Source organism: Juglans microcarpa x Juglans regia, chromosome 5S (assembly GCF_004785595.1).
Source record: "Juglans microcarpa x Juglans regia isolate MS1-56 chromosome 5S, Jm3101_v1.0, whole genome shotgun sequence".
NCBI classification, from domain to species: domain Eukaryota; kingdom Viridiplantae; phylum Streptophyta; class Magnoliopsida; order Fagales; family Juglandaceae; genus Juglans; species Juglans microcarpa x Juglans regia.
Window position 1 is genome coordinate 1,330,349 of NC_054603.1, and position 18,459 is coordinate 1,348,807.

At 35.6% G+C, this 18,459-nt stretch overlaps 3 protein-coding genes across 5 annotated transcripts; all 3 read right to left on the reverse strand.

Annotated features, from left to right (window-relative positions):
* Window positions 1-3,224: 3,224 nt before the first annotated feature.
* LOC121267919 lies at window positions 3,225-4,097 on the reverse strand. The gene has a single exon (XM_041172021.1). The coding sequence runs from the start codon at window positions 4,095-4,097 to the stop codon at window positions 3,225-3,227; it is 873 nt and encodes a 290-aa protein (XP_041027955.1).
* Window positions 4,098-5,570: 1,473 nt separating this feature from the next.
* On the reverse strand, window positions 5,571-11,994 carry LOC121267826 (exocyst complex component EXO70A1-like). 2 transcript variants are annotated; one of them, XM_041171908.1, is made up of 11 exons: window positions 11,691-11,994; window positions 11,256-11,351; window positions 10,184-10,389; window positions 9,204-9,443; window positions 8,559-8,697; window positions 8,279-8,491; window positions 7,456-7,661; window positions 6,753-6,950; window positions 6,570-6,669; window positions 5,902-6,155; window positions 5,571-5,820 (listed from the first exon to the last, which is right to left on the reverse strand). In XM_041171908.1, the coding sequence occupies exons 1-11, from the start codon at window positions 11,847-11,849 to the stop codon at window positions 5,703-5,705; spliced, it is 1,929 nt and encodes a 642-aa protein (XP_041027842.1). In that variant the 5' UTR covers window positions 11,850-11,994; the 3' UTR covers window positions 5,571-5,702. The 2 variants fall into 2 exon arrangements, with proteins under 2 accessions (XP_041027842.1, XP_041027843.1); XM_041171909.1 differs by having other exon boundaries at window positions 5,902-6,131; window positions 11,691-11,976.
* A 3,613-nt stretch (window positions 11,995-15,607) lies between these two features.
* LOC121267827 (protein CHROMOSOME TRANSMISSION FIDELITY 7-like) lies at window positions 15,608-18,131 on the reverse strand. 2 transcript variants are annotated; one of them, XM_041171911.1, is made up of 6 exons: window positions 17,887-18,131; window positions 17,376-17,616; window positions 17,090-17,185; window positions 16,876-16,944; window positions 16,229-16,578; window positions 15,608-15,768 (listed from the first exon to the last, which is right to left on the reverse strand). In XM_041171911.1, the coding sequence occupies exons 1-6, from the start codon at window positions 18,045-18,047 to the stop codon at window positions 15,627-15,629; spliced, it is 1,059 nt and encodes a 352-aa protein (XP_041027845.1). In that variant the 5' UTR covers window positions 18,048-18,131; the 3' UTR covers window positions 15,608-15,626. The 2 variants fall into 2 exon arrangements, with proteins under 2 accessions (XP_041027845.1, XP_041027844.1); XM_041171910.1 differs by having other exon boundaries at window positions 17,376-17,622; window positions 17,887-18,130.
* Between the last annotated feature and the right edge of the window lie 328 nt (window positions 18,132-18,459).

Sequence of the window (18,459 nt, forward strand, 5' to 3'; positions counted from 1 at the left end):
CGAGGTAAACTCTATTTGAACCCCATCGCAATAGAGTTATAGACAGTGCCTCGATCGTCCTCTACCAAGACCAAGTCCAAAAGGCTAAACTCGACCAAGCAAACACTTTGGCCCCAAATTAATGCTATATATATATATATATATATTGTCACCTCAAAATGACAAAAACTAACCTCACCACCAACGATAAAAACGAAGCGTTGCAATATGGACTAGACCTTAATATATATGCCGTGGCAGTTATTAACGGTGACATGATTTACCCCTCAACGATGGCCTTCTTGTTCCCTTTTTGTTTTTGTTTTTGTTTTTTTTATCATCTGCAGGCAGTGACAATAGATATTTTGGTCAATAAATATCTTATATATATATATATATATAGAGAGTAAGGGGCTACCAGGCACGTATACCGATATACCACTTGTACGTAGTGCCCAATTGAAAAAAACAAGAAAAACCTTATAAAAATATAAAATATCTTAGCAGAAATAGACAATAGTAATAATTGATTAAATAAAAACTCTTCAAATATAAATTTTGAACAACACCTATATAAAAATACCATTCTTTATATAAATAGACCAACATATAAAATCATCATTCTGCTGGCAAACTCTTATAAGTGAGAGTTGCACATCCAAAATTTTCAAATTTATAAACACTATTCTTTACGCAAATATTATTAAGGTCGACATGTATAATGATTCTCATCGTAATTACGAAATAAAAGATTTTATCACATTAATCCTTTATGAAAACAGATATATGCAAGTGTTTACATATGATCATTTATCTTACCAAATGAAACCAATTCCAAAATCATACAAACATTTGAGGATGCTAATTGAAAAATTTTCATTTCTTGAGACAGATTTGATTCTGTGTGAAAGTGGTGGTCAATTCATAATATGTTGACATGATTCTGGATAACATATTTGCATATATTATGACATGTGTGGTACATAAAAAGTGATTGTCAAAAAACTAACTTTAATAATAATTTATCTAACCTGACATGATAATCCTAATTCATAGTTCGTCACCTGCATGAAGTACTAAATGCCACTAAATATGTCTAGGAAAACATGTCATAATATCCTACACAATTAAATTCATACTATAGAGAATAATCAAATAAATATTCTTTTAATACGAAAATCAATTAATACCGATATTTTAAATTATTTAAATACTAATAACCTATTCTCAGTTCCAAATTATAATTAAGTAAAATATTTAATCCTTATACAAATCTATTAAAACAAGTCGTGAAATCTCAATTCATAAAACAACTAAATTTTCTTATGAATAACATAAATATTCAATTTTACAAAAAATCTAATAAATAACATTTAATTATGCTGAACATACCTTTTTATTTTCTAGTTATAACTATAACAAAATAATTTTATCGACGCTAACAAAATAAAAATGAAAAATCTTTTTGACAATTGACTTAATCATATTTAAAATTCAAATCCTGGCAAAACCATTAATATAATCTAATAATAATTTAAGACTAATATCATATTACAATTTAGAAGGAAATTATTTGAATCTATTAAATAATACTGGAAATTATTTTCATAAAATATACCTAACCAGACGTAAGGTGCTAAAAATAAAAGTAGACTCTTATTATTTACTACTAAATTTTGTTGTAAAATTAGTACTTAATAAAAAATATTAAAATCCGTAAATATTTTCTATAAAATAAAGTTTATGGACTAATAATTTTTAAATAAAACAAAAGCCCGTTAAATAAGCCCAACTAAAACAAGCAAAACAACTAAAGCAAGAGATGCAAGCTGATAATTTAATAAGCTCAATTAAAAACATGGTTCAACTTTTAATTCAAGCCCATTAAAACTAAGTTGAAATTAGGATAAGCCCAACTACAACAAAAGTTCGTGAGAGTTTAGCCCATCTAAAAAGGTCAGGGTCATTTTGGTCAATACACTAAAAGGTTCAAAACCTTTACAAGACAGGTACACGGCAGACGGTTTTCACTTTTCTTCCTTTTCAATGGCAATCTTTGTAATTATACTAACATATGAAGACCTAAAAGTAATTTAAAGTAAATAATTCTAGAACCAGGGGGCGCTGTGCAGCATACCTTACCCAATGAAAAGCAGAGCACCGTACGGAAGAAACAAGGGCGCTATGGAGCTCAGTGGTTGTGTCGTTATTCACGATGGTGCAGCTGGAGGTCGATGACGGCAGAACGAGATGGAGGAGATGTGGCCGAGGATGACAGTGGCTGGAGCAAAAATCATCGGCGACAGAGACATCGAGATGGAGAATACACGGCGGATTTGGGCTTACACGGTGGTTGTTGGCTGAGATGTCCGTGTGGAACGGAAATAACGGCAGAGCAAAGGGAACTCATCTCCATTCCCATTCTTTTTTGTATGTGTTGAAGGAAATTACTTTGGGGTTTTGTTTTTGTTGTTATTTTATTTTATTGTCTGATGGGTTTCTGGGCTTGTTGGCTTTCTTTCTTCTTGATAGAGCTTTATGTTGAACATGTGGGATACAGTCGACAGACAGTGCGGCTCATGAAAGTTTTTGCCTCATTTAGTTTGCTTACTGCATGTCTGGTTTGTTACCAAAGATTTCTTCGCTAATGCACTTCCAAGTGTCTTTTTTAGTCTGAAAGCAAGTATATGTCGTGATTTTGGGTAGGAAAGAGAGGAGTAATGATACCACGCAACACATTTTGTAATATATGTCGTAAAATAAGGATATTTTCATAAAATGATGTTATTTTTATAAATTAAATAATCTTTTTTAAAAATATTATTGTGTAAAATATTATGAAAAGTAACGTGTATTTATCATTTTTTTTTTTTTGGATTCAGCTAATTTTATATATAAGAAGATATGTTTCATTTTTCTTTCTTGATCCCAAGCATTATTATTATTATTTTTTTATGCAATGTTAATTCACTATCTTGTTTCCATAGATTGCAAATCTTAATGGCAAGGTAATTAGGATTGAATTAAAAATAAAAACCGAAGCCAATAAGGTGATAAATTTTAATCGCAAGAAAAACAAAAAGGAATGATCTCAGATAATTAACAACGTTGTCGACCCCTAGCTATTCCAACTTTTCCATTTCCTTGCTATGCTTTCTTTGCAATCAGACGGGCACTCTTTTAAGCATAAGGTGATGAGAAGGCAATATATGTTATAACACACACACATTCACCACTTAGAATTGTCACACATAAACTGCGCACCGCCGTGGCTGATCTGCACGAAACTTTACATTGCCTGTGGCACCCACAAAACCAACTTTCAGATTATCACAGAGAACTTCCACTGTTTTCAGACTCCTCCACCATGATCCATATTCGAGGGTTGTCCAAGCCAGCATCCTAAAACTAAAGCTCACCCAGCCGTTGTCCTGGTACTCCTGTTCCATGGCGTTTTCTATCGACTTAGGCAGCATGTCTTCATCATGCGTGTTATTCCTGGATAGCCTCACGTGAAACGAGTCTTGTGCCTTTGAATCCAGGAACATACGCCGCTCAAGCGAGGACGACGTTAATACTTCATCCTCGTAAAACACGTAATTGTCAATCCGATTAGAGTAAATTTTCAGTTTGTGGTTGGGATTTTGAACAGTAATGTCGGCTTCCCAAATGCCCGTCACAGCGACATCATCGGAGACGTTGAAACTGCTAACGGAGAACTTGTCAACAAAGAAAACTGGGATTTCTGGATGTACTAAGAACCAACTGACCAGATTGGACAGGAACGAAAGGAAGACAAATACAAGTAAGGCCGCTAAACAGCCGCGAAAGAAGCCTGTGCATGAGTTCGAGGTACAGTCTAATTGGGTGCGGTAACACTCTGCTGGCGGTGGCTGTAGATCATAAGGGTAGGCAGCATTGTTAGCGATTGGAGGGTAACCGGGCTGCGGCAGATAGCCAGGTTGCCCATGTATGTTCAGGTATGGGTACCCCATAGCCGGTGGATACTTCGTCGACTGTGGGGGTTTATCGCTGGAAGCAGCCGGAGGTTTGTCCTGATTCTCTTCCGAGAACTGACCAGGATCTTGCTTGGGGTGGTCTTCGGGCGTAGAAGCCATGAGGGTTCTCTCGTTTCTCCTTCGTCCCTAAGAATTTTTACACAAAATGAAGGGTAAGTCCTCGTAGGGAAAAGGAAAAGAAAACAATAAATGAGAATTACAAAACGCGTAAATCCCTATAATCTTTTACTTGCGATCGAGTTGGTACATAGACACATCCTTTGATATTGACGCAACGGTATTTGATTTTTAATAGAAATTTCTAATTAAATTCTGTTATATAGTTAAATTCAATCAAATTAATTGTGCGAAAAATATGTTCATTTTCTACATTTAGCATAACAAATTATAAATGTAACATATAAGGTTGTAAATAAGCAAGATTACTCCTCTAGAATAAGTTAGGTCAAATTTGAACTTGTCTCGATTCATTTATTAAATGAATTTACGAATATAAAATTATGATGGATTATTAAACGATACATATATTCATATATAACTCAAGTTCACTCATATAAATCCAAAGAATTTAATATTTATTAATTTTTTTAAATATTATCTTTATATTTATAATGAGAATATCTTTAAATATTTAAGGAGATAAAAAGGAAATCGTTTATATTCCTAATAATACAAATGTTACTTAAATCCTTATAAATATAATTACTGATATATATAAACTGTATAAAGATAAAAAATAAAAAAAACTGAAAGTTTGTTTGTCAAAATTTATATATAAAAATAAAATACAAATCAGAATTAATCAATTTATGAACCCCCTCAAATAATTAGTGAGTTGTTTGCGAACAATATAAAAGGTAATTCAATGATAAACTTGAGCTGGACTCGTGTTTATCCTAGACGCGCGGCAATACTAAACTTAATGTACATTATCCATCCTAAACGCGTAGACTCAACAATCTTTAGCACGAAAGTTGACCTTGTCTACGGATCGTAACAATAAATATTATAGAATTTATATAATTTAAAGAAAAATGATAGTTAACTTGCAATCGTGAGTATAAGGACCGCGCAATAATTTTGAAAAAAGTGAATAAATATGATATCTATATAAAAAAATTAATTTTTTAATATTAGACTCTACTTTTTTTTAAAGCGATTGCATGACGCTTACGTATTTCACGACTATATATAGCATTACTCTAATTTAAATTACAAAAAATATTTAGAACAGATAGTTAATGAGTATGCAAACATGATTATGGTAATTTGCAAGGGATGTTCATCGAGTCCATATATAATGTTAGTCTATAAATAGTACTAGAATTGTCGCAAGAGGTAACTCGATCTCACTAATTATAAGTACAGAACCGATTAACGGATTGAGATTCTTACAATATTTTGCTCCTAATAGAATTTAAGAAGTTTTTTTTTTTTTTAAAGAAAAGTACGGTACTCTAATTTTATTAATAACTCTCGATTATGACAGAAGAATACACTGTACAAAGAGATGAGCATGAGATTACAACAGAATTTAAAGAAGAAGACAAAAAAGAAAAAGAGGAACAGACGACGTTAAAAGGGACATGAATATGCCCTTAATATTATTAGATGATCTCGTCACCGAACAAAGAATATCATTAAGCTATTTATTATATGGTATAAAATTACTTTGTAATCGAAAATAGAAGTCATATCAGCTGTTTATCGCTTTTGTTCATTCCAGGTCTTACTCTCAAAAAATTCACCCAGCATGCGTTCAAGATCTTCCGGAGTGAACCTTATGTACTTCTGAGGGTTCTTTCCATTCTCTATCATAGGCCTATAACACAAAAACACATTTTTTTTTATAAACCAAAACATAAAAAAATTAGGAGGAAATTAAAAAGTACGAGGAACGTGCCCGTAACGTCTAAGGAAAGATCTAAAAGCAGGCAAGAGGACTTCAGCAACAGCCAGCCTCAGAGACTCTCGCAGCTCACTATCGGGAACTGTCCACTGAGATTGCCTTTGATGTAGCTCTTCAAATTGGGTATTGAAGGTCTTGAACCTGTCCTTCACCACTGCTCTGGAAAGGCCACTGCCACCTACATCACCTCCAACTGGGCCACCCCCACCTGATGGACTAGATCCCTGAACGGTGAGACATTGAAGAATCTGAGGATCAAAAAACAGCAGCACATATAGCAGCTGAGTTAGATCTTCGACTAACTTTCCTTATCAAATTATCAAGTATAATCTTCGATAAACATTTCTAGCACCTGTGAGCGGTGAAGTACAGTTAAAAGTCAAATAATAATAATACTTTAAAAAAGAAAGAAACAGAACTTCAATTTGCAGGACTTTCAAGAGGATATATGCTGCCAGTACATAAAGTATTACTTACTTATCATGTCCTTGGCATAACCAAAACCATATAATGCTTGAACAGCCAAAATAAAATAAAGATGTAAATGGGAAAGTTCCGTAGATATCTAGCATGACAATAAATGTCTCCAGGTCCAGCTTCAAGAATTTTCAGGGAAAAGCAAACAGATTCTGATGCAACAAGTTTGATTAAAGAAGCAAAACCTTTGCCCAAGAAACCCTTTTATACTGATTTGCATGCTGCTGAACAATCCTCCGCTGTATCTGCACCCAGTCATCCCCCAACAAGTCCTTTGCCTCTGACCTGTGAACTTTTAGAATTGTGCGTACTTAACATGAAGAGAGGATCATTGCCAACTAATAGAGCAAGCTAAATATATAACTAACCTCCGAACCGATCTCACTATGTAGTGAATGTTGTTCATAAGAAACAATTGTGTCAATGCAGGATCTTTGTACTGCTTGGATTTCCCATCCAGGTTATTCTGGAGAGCCTGCATAATCCTTGTCGTTAGAGAAGCCAACTGAGCTTCAGGATCAGCATCACTGAACTCCTGAAAAAGCTGCTTCAATGTGGATTGGTAGCTGTGCACAAAAATACCCAACAGTCATGCATTTCGTTTGACCACGGTTTCTCACAACATTGACCAAAGACAACCGCAAAAGAACCAAGAAGCTGGAAAAGGGGCCGATGGAACAAAAATGGTCCCCATAGAACATACAAGAAACGATTTGAAGAGTTACCAAAGTGAAACTGTATAGAAACAAGCCAATTAAAAAAACAAAAGAAATCTTATAGAAACAGTACGGGTAAAACAAGTAGGTAGGAAACTTGTCTCGGATACAGTCACCACCACTACAACAAAAAATTAGAGATGGATACCTGTTCTGCTGTACATGATGACTTATACTAAACCATTAATGCAAAAGATTGTACCAAGTGCTATGAGTGTCCACCAACTACCATAACTCAAGACCGCATAAGAAATCCATCAATAAGAAAAATCGGTCCTCAATAAAGCATTTCTTTTGGGGGGAAGCCTCTCGAAACCAGTAGCAGGAAGTGGAAAGAAGAGGAATTAAAACTCACTCAAACAGAAATTTCACGTAATTTATCACATAGCTGGTCAAAGGGTGGACAGTTCCATCAAGTACAGCAGTTTTTGTTGCGTCTTTTTCAACCGCTTCTTCAAAATCACCGAAGGTCTCCTGGGCAGTCTGAGCTAGCCGCTTTGTCAAACTCAGTGCAGATTCCCGCGTTTCAATGCAATGATTACTTCCGAAAAGTGTTCCAATCTGCTCCACCCCGCGTCCAACACACACACACACACACAGATGTAATAAAGAGTAAATATGTCAGTTTTACTTAAGTCAGAAAAAAGACCAATCCGCATATGTTTATTTTGTAATACCATCAGCATCTTAACATAGCTTTTTATTTCAACAAGTGAGCCAAAACCTGATAAAAAAGCGCTCAGGTTGTGTATGTGCGCACGTGTATGTACTTGACCATGAATTCATAAAAGAAAAGAAGAATTTTGAGGATGAATCATTTTGAGTTCTAGTCGCCAACACCGATTTTCATTTAGATTTTTTGTCATCTCCACAAGAGTCCTCCTGATCCTCTTCTATATTCAAGTTTTTAAAAATCGAACCATATTGTTCACCACTAGCCTGGCAAAAATTTGGAATAAATCGTGCAAGCTCTTATTAGGATTGAAGCAAAACAATGTTTAACCAGAAGTGAGAAGATGTTGGTGAAGAAAAAAAGCAATAAGACTCATGTGTACAATCTTAAATTATGAGGGAAACCTTTTTACGTATGCAAATCAATACTTGAACTAAATAAATTTCACATGCTAAAATCTAACAGGATTTAGTTTCCTGTCAGTGATCTGTATAGAAGAATTTACCTCTGGCTGGAGTTCTCTCATTATCTCATACATGTCCAAAAGAACAAACAACTTTTCAGGCGATCTCTTGCTTTTGGCAATGGCTTCTCCAAAACTGAGAAGCACAGACACACTATTCGCAGTGACATCAGCAAAACACTGATCCCTGAGAGAATCCATGCCATCGAATATTTGATCGCAGACTTTCTTTTCCCCAGTGAAGAGCAGTTTGACCTGTTTCATGCATTATTATATAGTTGGAAAAACAACAGTACCAATTCAGCCACAAGTAAGTCCTTACAGCAATCCTCATGTAGTGGATCCAGTTCCCAATCTTTGCCTCCAAAGCCTCCCACTGCATTTTCTGCACATCATCTTTCGTAAGTCTCTCCACTCCTAGTTTCCTGAGACTCTGTTCCAAAACAGGAGCCCGAGTATCCCTGGTTTTTGGAAATAAAATATGATTGTCATCAATTAAACCATATTAGAAAATAACAAAAATAAAGACAGAAAAGGAAGGGTAGCAAAAAAAAAAAACACATATCACCCCTTATATAAAAGAAAAAGCTGCCCCTATTTATTTTTTAAGTAGGGATTCAAAAGGAAATATGTATTATACGTCTGAAGAAAGGTATAGCAACTTAAGTCCTGCAAAAAACTTTATTTGCCTCTACCATTCCATAGGTATGGCATTGGCACACCCTTTGGGAGCATCCACAACTTAACATGAGAAATGCAGAGAATCATGAAAATCAGGCACAAGGCTTGAAAATGTAACATATTTAACTTAAATGTGATGGCAATTCTGCTAACCATTATTGTAGAATGTTTATGAACTGAATGATCTCCAGAGTGAAGATGGAAAAGTGAGTAACCAAAAGTGTTGAGCAAGGGCACAGCCACAGATTAAGCAGAAAAGATTGAACAAATAAATATATTCAATCACCTGTAAGTTCTAAATAGCTGTTGTTGATTCGCAGCTTGAACCATTTGTTGGGCTAGATCATGCAGAAGTGGCAAAACCCTCGGCGGAATAAGAGTTGGAGTTTTGTAAACAGCAGTTTCTAAGCATTTTTGGTGCTCAGCGTGAGACTTACTGCTGGCATCACCTTGGTGTCCGGGTTCTGATGATGGCCGCAGAGAGTTTGGAAGACAATCGAAAAGACGATCAGGTTCCACAGGCTTGCTGCATCATGCACAGGAAACAAAAGGGGAAACAATGTGTACTCTTGTTTTCTTTACTGATTTAAAAGTAACCAAAAATGCCCGATAAATAGTACAAGTCAACATTATTAAAGTTGTCCATTAATAACTCCTTTTGTCCTGCAGTAGATGAGAAATTTAGAAATGGCATATATCCAAATGAGATGAACACTTCTAAATTCCCTCAAATGGGCTAACAAACGTAAGCTCATACTTAGAAAAAACAATGAACTAAAATTTAACATCAATAAGAAACGTTAAATGGATAGATACTCTCATTTTGTAAAGTTTCATCAATATTCTGAAGGAGTATTATCGAATCTTAAGAAGCACTAAGATTTGTTTTGTGCAGAACAGTAAAGATGGTTTTCTTTGGTGTTACAAACTTGCCTCTTTCTTAACGAAAAAGGTTATAAACAAGATAACAGAACAAAACAACATTTTGCAGGTTAATTTCCATTAACTTCATCCTTTACCAGTTCAAGCATAAACATTTCACCACCAGTTATCCCCCCAACACTACAAAGAAACAAGGTAGAAAGGGTAAATAATGTAACTACTAACTAGTGGAGTTTCTAACATGATTAGAACAACATTAGCTGGGAATTGAAAAAACAGGGAGGTACTAAGAAATGTGAATTACGTATAAAAAAAAATAGTAATAATTAGTCCGCTTCGTAAGATAAAATTAATACAGTAGTAGACATCAAAGAAAAAATAAACCTGTAATTTGTTAACAGCTGTCTGAACTCGTCTTCAAGTTTTGAAATGGCTTTTGCAAGCAAGGTATTTGTTTGGTTAAGGATGCCACCACTACTTTTAAAACTTTTGTTGCTGCTGAAAAACCGAACAATGCTTCTCAGCTGATTAATTGCTTCTAGGTAGCTTTCAAGGTCCTCATGTGGTCCTCTGAGAATCTTAGCCTCTGCCTACATATTTGTATTGAACTTAAAACCAGCATTGTCAATCAGAACTACATATTAAAAAGTATGGCATGACATGGTAATTAATCAGCATCAAAAGAACTTAAAATCAGCCTCTGGCCCTCTGCCTATATGACACATCAAACTTAAAATCAGCATTATGAATCAGAACTATATGTTAGGAACACTGCATGGTAACATTGTTTTGTTTCATCAAAAGCTAGAAAAGAAAAAAAACTTATACTTTAAAAGAAGAGAAAAACGATGATCTTATACCAGTCTAGATAATTACATCCTTACCCCCTCAAAGCTGCCATCAATAAATATTAACTGCCAAAATTTGTCTTTTTTTCCCTTATTAAAAACAACCATGGATCCTACGAACTTAACACAATTAAACATTAGCTCAACAGCACACTGCTTTAACACTTAATGAGGAGAAAACGGACGATATACGCTTTAACTAAAAAGAGGATTGCCCTTATATTTGATAACAACCATTAACTAAAAAGAGTACTCTTTTTCTTTTCTTTTTTTGATTATTCTGAGTTATCTTAAGGAGGTTCCCCTCTTCTAATACTGTAGCTCCAAGTTGCGATCTAGCGTTTGGATTGAAGTATTCTGTGTGAATAGTAGTGAAAAACTTTTGTCTTCCAGAGTGCTTCCTTTTGCACTTCTGTATTTTTATTTACCCTATTTAAATAAACTTTTATTTCCCGTAAAACATTCCTCAGCACTACGTTCCAAAAATCATATAAATAAGACCAAACACGCCCAGAGAAAATGACTGACTTGCTATTGTCAAATACTCAAATTGTTTATTTCCACTAACTACACTTCTCACTAACTCAAAAACAATAAAAGTGACCAACCTTGCGCGTGAGGTCGAATTTCCCCAATATAACCTCTGCAGCCTTCAATGTCTTGTCAATATTTTCATGAGCCCTTCGTATCGAATGCGTTCGTATCTGCCACAGCCATTAAAAGAAATTTCGAAAACAAAGAAATGAACAAAAACAGATTTTGAGCTCTAAATTTAGTTTTTCCAAAACAATCATCGGGTTGATCTCATTACATTAGGTCCATTGTGTGTGTGTGTGTGTGTGTGTGTGTGAGAGAGAGAGAGAGAGAGTGAACGTAAAAACCATTTCTTTTAAGTGCAGCGAACCTCTTAATCGTTTTCAATCATGTAAAAAAAAACGTATAAAACGTAAAATTCCCAGGCATTTATATCATTTTCTGTTCGTGTGTAATGGAATTTTTCTCTTTTTTCCTCGGCTACGAAACAGGAAAGAGGAAAAGTGTACTTGAGTAGGACGCATTGCGGTTTCGAGGGCGGAGAGGCGGTGATCGAAGGAGCCGAGAATGGAGACCATGTTGTCCGTGATGGTCTCGCTCTTCTGCAGCGACTCTCTTATGGACGCTGCTCTTTCGCTCAGGGCCTCCATTGCCTGTTGAACCCCCATTTTTCTTTTCTCACCGAATTTTCCCTCACTTTCTGTCACTTTGTTTGGTCAGTGAGAAAATCATGTACAGCATTAAACGAAAATGCGAAAACGTCAAAAAAAAAAAAAAGTGTATGATCAGTTTCCGTTGCTTAGGGGATTCTCTGTCGAAATACAGAGGACGGAAGTCGTTATAAAGGGATCGCCAGCGTGCGGGTCCATGTGTCTAGCTATATTATGCACACGTGGTACGTGGATATTCAAGGTGGCGAGTATAACAGACCACAAGCCAAGAAGCCGTAATTCGATGAATTTAATGTTGTATGTAACCAAAAACACCAATAATTAGAGGGAGGAGAGCGACATACAAATTTCATAAAATTTCCTTTGATTTATTCATCGATCAATGACCAATTGGAAACAGTAAATTAATTACAAAAGCGTATATATACCACGTACGCCACATCAAATAATCAAATTATCTCTACTCTAAATGTCATCCTCCTTCCTGATCCTTGATCTACACGTACGCTAAAGCTAAACCTCGAACGAAAATAACCAACTCAGCCTCACTCCCCAGTTCCTTGGCTCGGATACATTCCTCACACTCCACGACATCTTTTCCACCAACCCGGCCATCTTCGTCCACATTGCCATTGATCTCTTCATCCCCCAGACAAAACCCGCTCAGACCCATATCATCGACTAAATACCTCTCTCTCTCCATCTGCAACTCCCTTGCGGCCTGCTTCTCGTACCAGCTTCCAGTTATGGAAATCTTCAGGAGAGCCTTCGACCGGTACTTCACGGCGAGGTATACTGTTAACAGGCGCGGAGGGATTCCAGTCATGCAGCTCGCGATGGTTTGAAAGCTCTCTCCAAACTCGATAAGATGTCGGGAAAACGCTGCGAAATCAGACCTTCTGGTTATGGGGATCCTCTGGAGGGTCTTCGACTTCCTTGAGCGGTGCTTCACGAGGATGTAGAGCGATAACCGGCGCGGAGGGATTTCGAGCACGCAGTTTATGACCCATCGAAATTTCTCAAATTCCAGCGACGGGCGAAAGTCGACTTCCCCGACGTTGGCCTGGCAGTGTCCTTCAAAGAAAACGACAGGGAAGTAGATAGAGTTGGTGATCGCCATTCTCGAGAAGGTGCAAGGCGTATTTGCTTTGGACTCCAGCAAGATTGGAACAATGCACAAAAGGGTTTCTAACTTCTAAATAGTAACAGAGATTGGAGCGATGCACAAAGGGTTTCTAAATTCTAAGTCGTAACAGAGATAGCAAGGTGCATGGTAAAGAGGCAGATGAGTTTATATAAGGAGTACGAGGACTGGTTGGATTTTAGTTGGAAACGGAGAATATGTATATATATATATATATATATAATGTCAAGAGGTGGGGAGATTTCCGAAGTGAAATACAATTTCATTGCCTAATAGAATTAGGAATAGGACATCGATCTCGATGTGAAATTGTGTTCATGCAGGACAAGTAAAAACGACGGGTATTTTGCCTTATCCGAATGAAAAATGCTACTTGCAAACACAGGGTGTAAACGGCTTGCAATCGGCGTATCCATGTCAGTGTTTTCATTTTCCTCTTTTTTAACTTTCGTTCTCTCTCTCTTTAGAAATTTCGTTCTATTTCCTTCTCCTCGCCTCCGATCGACTGACCGATCCCTCTCCTTTCTCCTCCAACCGACCTCTCCCAACTCGTCGGACTCACACTTTTAACAGATCTGAATCTTTTTCATATGGAAGAAAAGTCAAATTACGACCTCTATAACCAAAAAAACGTGCATCGCACAACATTGAAAAACAAAAGCAAGAGATTTTGAAGCGATGCTCTTCGGAACCAGTTCTTTGGAGTTCTACTGTCGGTATTAGCAGCAGCTCCAGCGATGATGATCGGAGTTTGAGATCCAAGGGTGGTGTTGTTCTTGATAGGCCTCACACATTTACGGACATGTGCACGTCGTCACCCATAAAAAATTTTTCGTTGTTTTTTCTTCACCTGTACATGGGAAAGGGATTTGATTGCTGTCAGTTAAGAGTTTTTTCTTGGACACTTGAACATTCATTCAAGATTTTTGAGATTTAAAAAAAATGATTAATTTCTATTTTGCTCAATACGTTAATAAATGGCGACAGGGTGCTGGGCAACATTGGAGAGGATGGTCTACGCAGGGGCGAGGGAGAGAGGAACGGGCGAGAGGGAGGAAGAGGGAAAAAAAATCTACGAGAAATGATTTGTAAAAATCCTAAACAGATAAATCTCGTATAAGTTTTTATGAAAAAGGTGGACTCTATTTTAAAATAATATAAAAAAAATTATTATTTATTAATAAAATTTATTATTTTATATAAAATTTATTTATTTAAAACTTATATCTATCGTACTCAAAATCTATTTTGGCTGATCCGAAGCAGAAAAGCTTTTCTTTTTCACTTTTTGTTTTATTTTTTCATTCTACCGTTTAGATGCCGTTTGCACGCTCCGCTTGTACCCGGCAGCATTGTTTCTGGTTCGGAATTTAAAAAAGAGTCGGAACAGTCCGCTCACTTGTTTTTTTTTTTTTTTTTTTTTTTTTTTTTTTAATATATTTAAATATTTTTAAAAAATAAAAAAATATTAATATATTTAAAATTACTTTTTTAATCATTAAATAATAATAATAATAAAAAATCAAGCAGTCACTTTGAACAATAAAGTAGGAGATAAAAGTAATGTTTTTCTTTAAAAAAAAACTTCGGCTCTTCGTTAAATATCCTTAAAAATCAGTCTATTTATTTACGTCGGTTTTTCACACAATACAAAAATCAAATTTAATTTCCCAGAAAATTAAAAGATAGCTCAAAGATAGAACTTTTCTTCTAGTGTATCTTACCTTTTCGAGCATTTTTACTTTTTTTTGTTTTTTTTGTTTAGTAATTAAGAAAATATTCTATGTTGTAAATTTTTTTAATTTAAGGATATGAAAAAAAAAAAAAAAACAAAACAGTTTGCCCTGTCCGGAGAATCAGTGAGGATTCGGCTGTAGTGCCGCCTGCCACCCAAACTTTTTTCCTTTTTGTCGATCTTGTCACTTTCGCAAAATCCTCAAGATTTTCTCAAAAAAAAAAAAAACTTTCAAACCAAACGGAACTCAAGTTTACTTGCAATGTGTATTAGATTACATGTATATTAACTTTACATAGGTCCTCGACGGCGTCAACGCAATGCTTGAACACATATCTTTCGCCCACATACACTGAAGAAACAATTCTAACAACACCCAAAGTTTACAATTTGGCCAACCAGCTGATAATCGTTGATTATAGAAGAAGTTGAATGATTATCTGAAATCTAAAAAATTACTCTGCTTTTTGTGGGTTTCCTTAGTTTCCACGAGTAAATTTAATCATTTTTCTTAATTTTTTTAATGTCCTAACGCCCTCACGTGTGAATTAAAAAGGTAATAAATTGACATGATGTGACCAGGTGACAGGTAAAGATTCAAATTGAATCACTATTTATCATATTGGCTTAAGCTTTTTTTGGAACAAAAATTCAACAGTTATAGTTTGTTTTCACAATTTTTTTAATTCATTTAATCTTATCTTATCTAATTATTATAATTTTTTCAATTTTCTATATAAAATAAAATAAACAATTCAATTTTTTTAAAATTTTAAAACAAAAATAATATTAAAAAAATATATTCTAACAATATTTTATTAAAATTTTAACATTAATCTATATTCAATTCAACTCATCTTATCTCATCTGTAAAAACAAACAATTGAAGAGCCCCCTACGAGTCCAGATTGTTGGTTTTATAAACCAAGAAAGATCGAGTGCCAAAATACCTAAATGCCAACATGTTTCCAGCTGAGGTTGGCTGGGAGAATGCCAGCTGAGAGCGTTCAAGGACAAATCCCATGCAGAAACTTTTCCTGCAATACGCACAAAAATAAGTGAGAATGTTCTATGTGAAACACATTGGCAACAATCAGTCCAGACTCCAGTCTTCCAATTCAAGGAGTACGTGAGAAAAAGGATTAAAGGCTTCATCTTCCTATTAGGGAAAGAAACTCAGGCAATTCAAGGCTTTTCTTTATAGTAATAATAATCATAATCATAATCATAATAAAGTGAAGCTCTTAAAGAAACCTAATATATCCACCAAAGAAAAGGGAGACAGATTTTCTATCTACTGCCTAAACCACATTGTACTCGAAGAACTTGGCAAATCATATCCATAATTGTAATTAAGATGTCTAGATCTAATTTTTTTTTTTTAATGATCTAGCTCTACTTTCACTTTGTTGATGTGATTTTCCCATATGTGAAGGAAATGTTCGATTATATGCTATACTTTGTAGCTTTTAAATCGAAAAATGCATGCGAACTAACCTCACAGCATCCAGTAATTGGCTCGCTATGTGTTTTCTTCTGTTAGACGGAGTGACCCAAATGGCTCTGATTCCACAAACAGCAGGGACAGCTTCCCTTTCGCAAATAATTGCTCCAAGATTCCCATCCAACGCCACAGAACAAGCAAAGGAAGGGGCTTTTTTATTGACTTCCCTTTTCAAACTAATAACCCCAAATTGGAGGGTAGCTGATTTCTGGCTTTCTATTCTCTTAATAGAGGTACCATCACATCCCCCATTCTCTGAGCGTGATGAAAGTTTGAATGCTTGTTTTATCGGTTCTGCAATTAGACATCCAGCAATCCTTCGGGAGGAAATAAATAGATATACCTGTCATTATTTATGTGGGAATACAAAGAAATGTAGTCAACACCTCATGCATTGTTCAACTTTAGAGAGTGAAAATCAGAGGTGAGAAGCTAATGCATACGGAAAACCAATAAAACATTTTGCCATCTCAGAGCTACATGGATCGATCTAGAGATCTTCATATATGCGGGTTATTCAAGATGCCTACAAAAAACTCATGCATATATCATCAATGACAGGGAATCTGAACAGAAAATCGATAAAAATTTTGTGCAAGAACCGGGAAAAAACATCCAAATAAAAAGCATTGCTGACCACCTGACAGCTCTTATGGAATGTCCATCCGCTTCCAAGCTCAATTTCCATCATCTTTACCACTTCCTCAACCTGCAAGTACAATAATGCCCGATTCAATACTCCAAGAACGTTAACCGAACAGATATCCATTTTCAATCCCATCAATTTAAACTAACAAATTGTAAACCATCTTATCTATCTATTTCTAAATATCAAAAAGTAAATACGTACGAACCTTGTTCTTATAAACAGGAGGATCACAATCTAACACCAAAATTATTCGGCCCCCTTCAGTATACGGCATAGGAACGAGCCTTTCATTACACCAACCCTGTAATGTTAAGTTCTCAATATAACGAAGAGAACGCTGAAGCATACGGAATCTTAGAATACTATAGGAAATATCTACAATATACTGTGGTGTCTTTACGATTTTTGGTACTGGACCATCATTTTCACTGTATTCCCAAAGTACTCCAATGCCAAATAAATACATAGGATTCAGGCGTTTAGCGATATACCTTGAATGGGATCCCATGCGTATAGTCCTTATGAAATGCCTTGTGAGCCTTCTCATCGTCTCTCTCTCCAGGAGAGTAATTTATCCCACATGTGGAGCATGTGTGGAGGTTGAAATCAGACTGACCCAAATCTAAATGGAACTGCGCATAGCTTCTCTTCTTATTGTTAATTGGTCTTCCAGACGCTTTTGATTCCGGCTTGAAACATGAGTTATCGCAAATGGGTTTCTTGAGCGTTTCACTGACGCTAGAAACGGAGGAAATTAATGTGCATGTTAGTTTTTCTTTTTTTAACTTCTTCAAGAAAACCTCGGATATTAAAATCACCAACCAACTGCATAACTTAATTGCCAATTGTTAGTATTTAAATTCCCAGAAAACGAGGCGATGTGACAAAGTATTTTCTATCTCAGCAGCCAAACAAAAAGGCTAAGCCCAGTTAAACAAGCACAACGCGTGAAAAGTCAATTTGGAAGATCGAAACCATATCGACCAAAAACAAAGAGCGCACCTGTGTGACTTTTGAGCTCTGCGAGTGTACGTATTGAAAAACCGATGTTCTTTCTTCTCCCAAATCGTCAATTCGTCGTCCTGGCCGTGGCCTCTAAAGATAGGGGATTTGGGAGCAACAGAAGCAGAGGGTTTGAAGAAGGAACTGATCTTGGATTGCATTTGAAGAAATGCCTTTTGCCATCTTCTTTGGACTGGTGTCTCTTCGTGTTTTTGTTTTATAATTTTTGCATTTCGTGTTTTTGGCCGCCAAGGTGATTTCCCGCCCTTCTGTACCTATTAAAACTTCGAATGCTTTGGGCCGGTTCGGGTTATGGTGCAACTTGACGTTTACCCTGGAAAGCTCGGTCCGTTAGGCGTTAAGCAGCCTTGGTTGCAACCAAATAATAGAAAAGTAATTTTGGATCTAGGGCGAGAGATGAAGTTTGTTTGAATACTGAAATGATTTTACATAAATTAAATAAAATATTTTTTTAATATTTTTTTTAATATTATTATTATTTAAAAATTTTGAATTATTTATTATATTTTAGTAAAAATCTAAAAAAATTGAAATGAAGAAAGGAGAAGAGAT

Bases quoted from the DNA above. Each gene is read 5' to 3' on its own strand.
- LOC121267826 (XM_041171908.1), bottom strand. From the start codon at position 11,849: ATGGGGGTTCAACAGGCAATGGAGGCCCTGAGCGAAAGAGCAGCGTCC. The intron at 10,390-11,255 runs GTTGGTCACTTT...ACAAATATGTAG, and splicing joins AATTCGACCTCACGCGCAAG to GCAGAGGCTAAGATTCTCAG. The intron at 8,698-9,203 runs GTGATTGAATAT...TCCAAAAACCAG, and splicing joins CAGCTATTTAGAACTTACAG to GGATACTCGGGCTCCTGTTT.
- LOC121267919 (XM_041172021.1), bottom strand. From the start codon at position 4,097: ATGGCTTCTACGCCCGAAGACCACCCCAAGCAAGATCCTGGTCAGTTC.
- LOC121267827 (XM_041171910.1), bottom strand. From the start codon at position 18,047: ATGCAATCCAAGATCAGTTCCTTCTTCAAACCCTCTGCTTCTGTTGCT. The intron at 17,623-17,886 runs GTGCGCTCTTTG...CTCCGTTTCTAG, and splicing joins AGAGCTCAAAAGTCACACAG to CGTCAGTGAAACGCTCAAGA. The intron at 16,579-16,875 runs GTGGTCAGCAAT...AAATAATGACAG, and splicing joins CATTCCATAAGAGCTGTCAG to GTATATCTATTTATTTCCTC.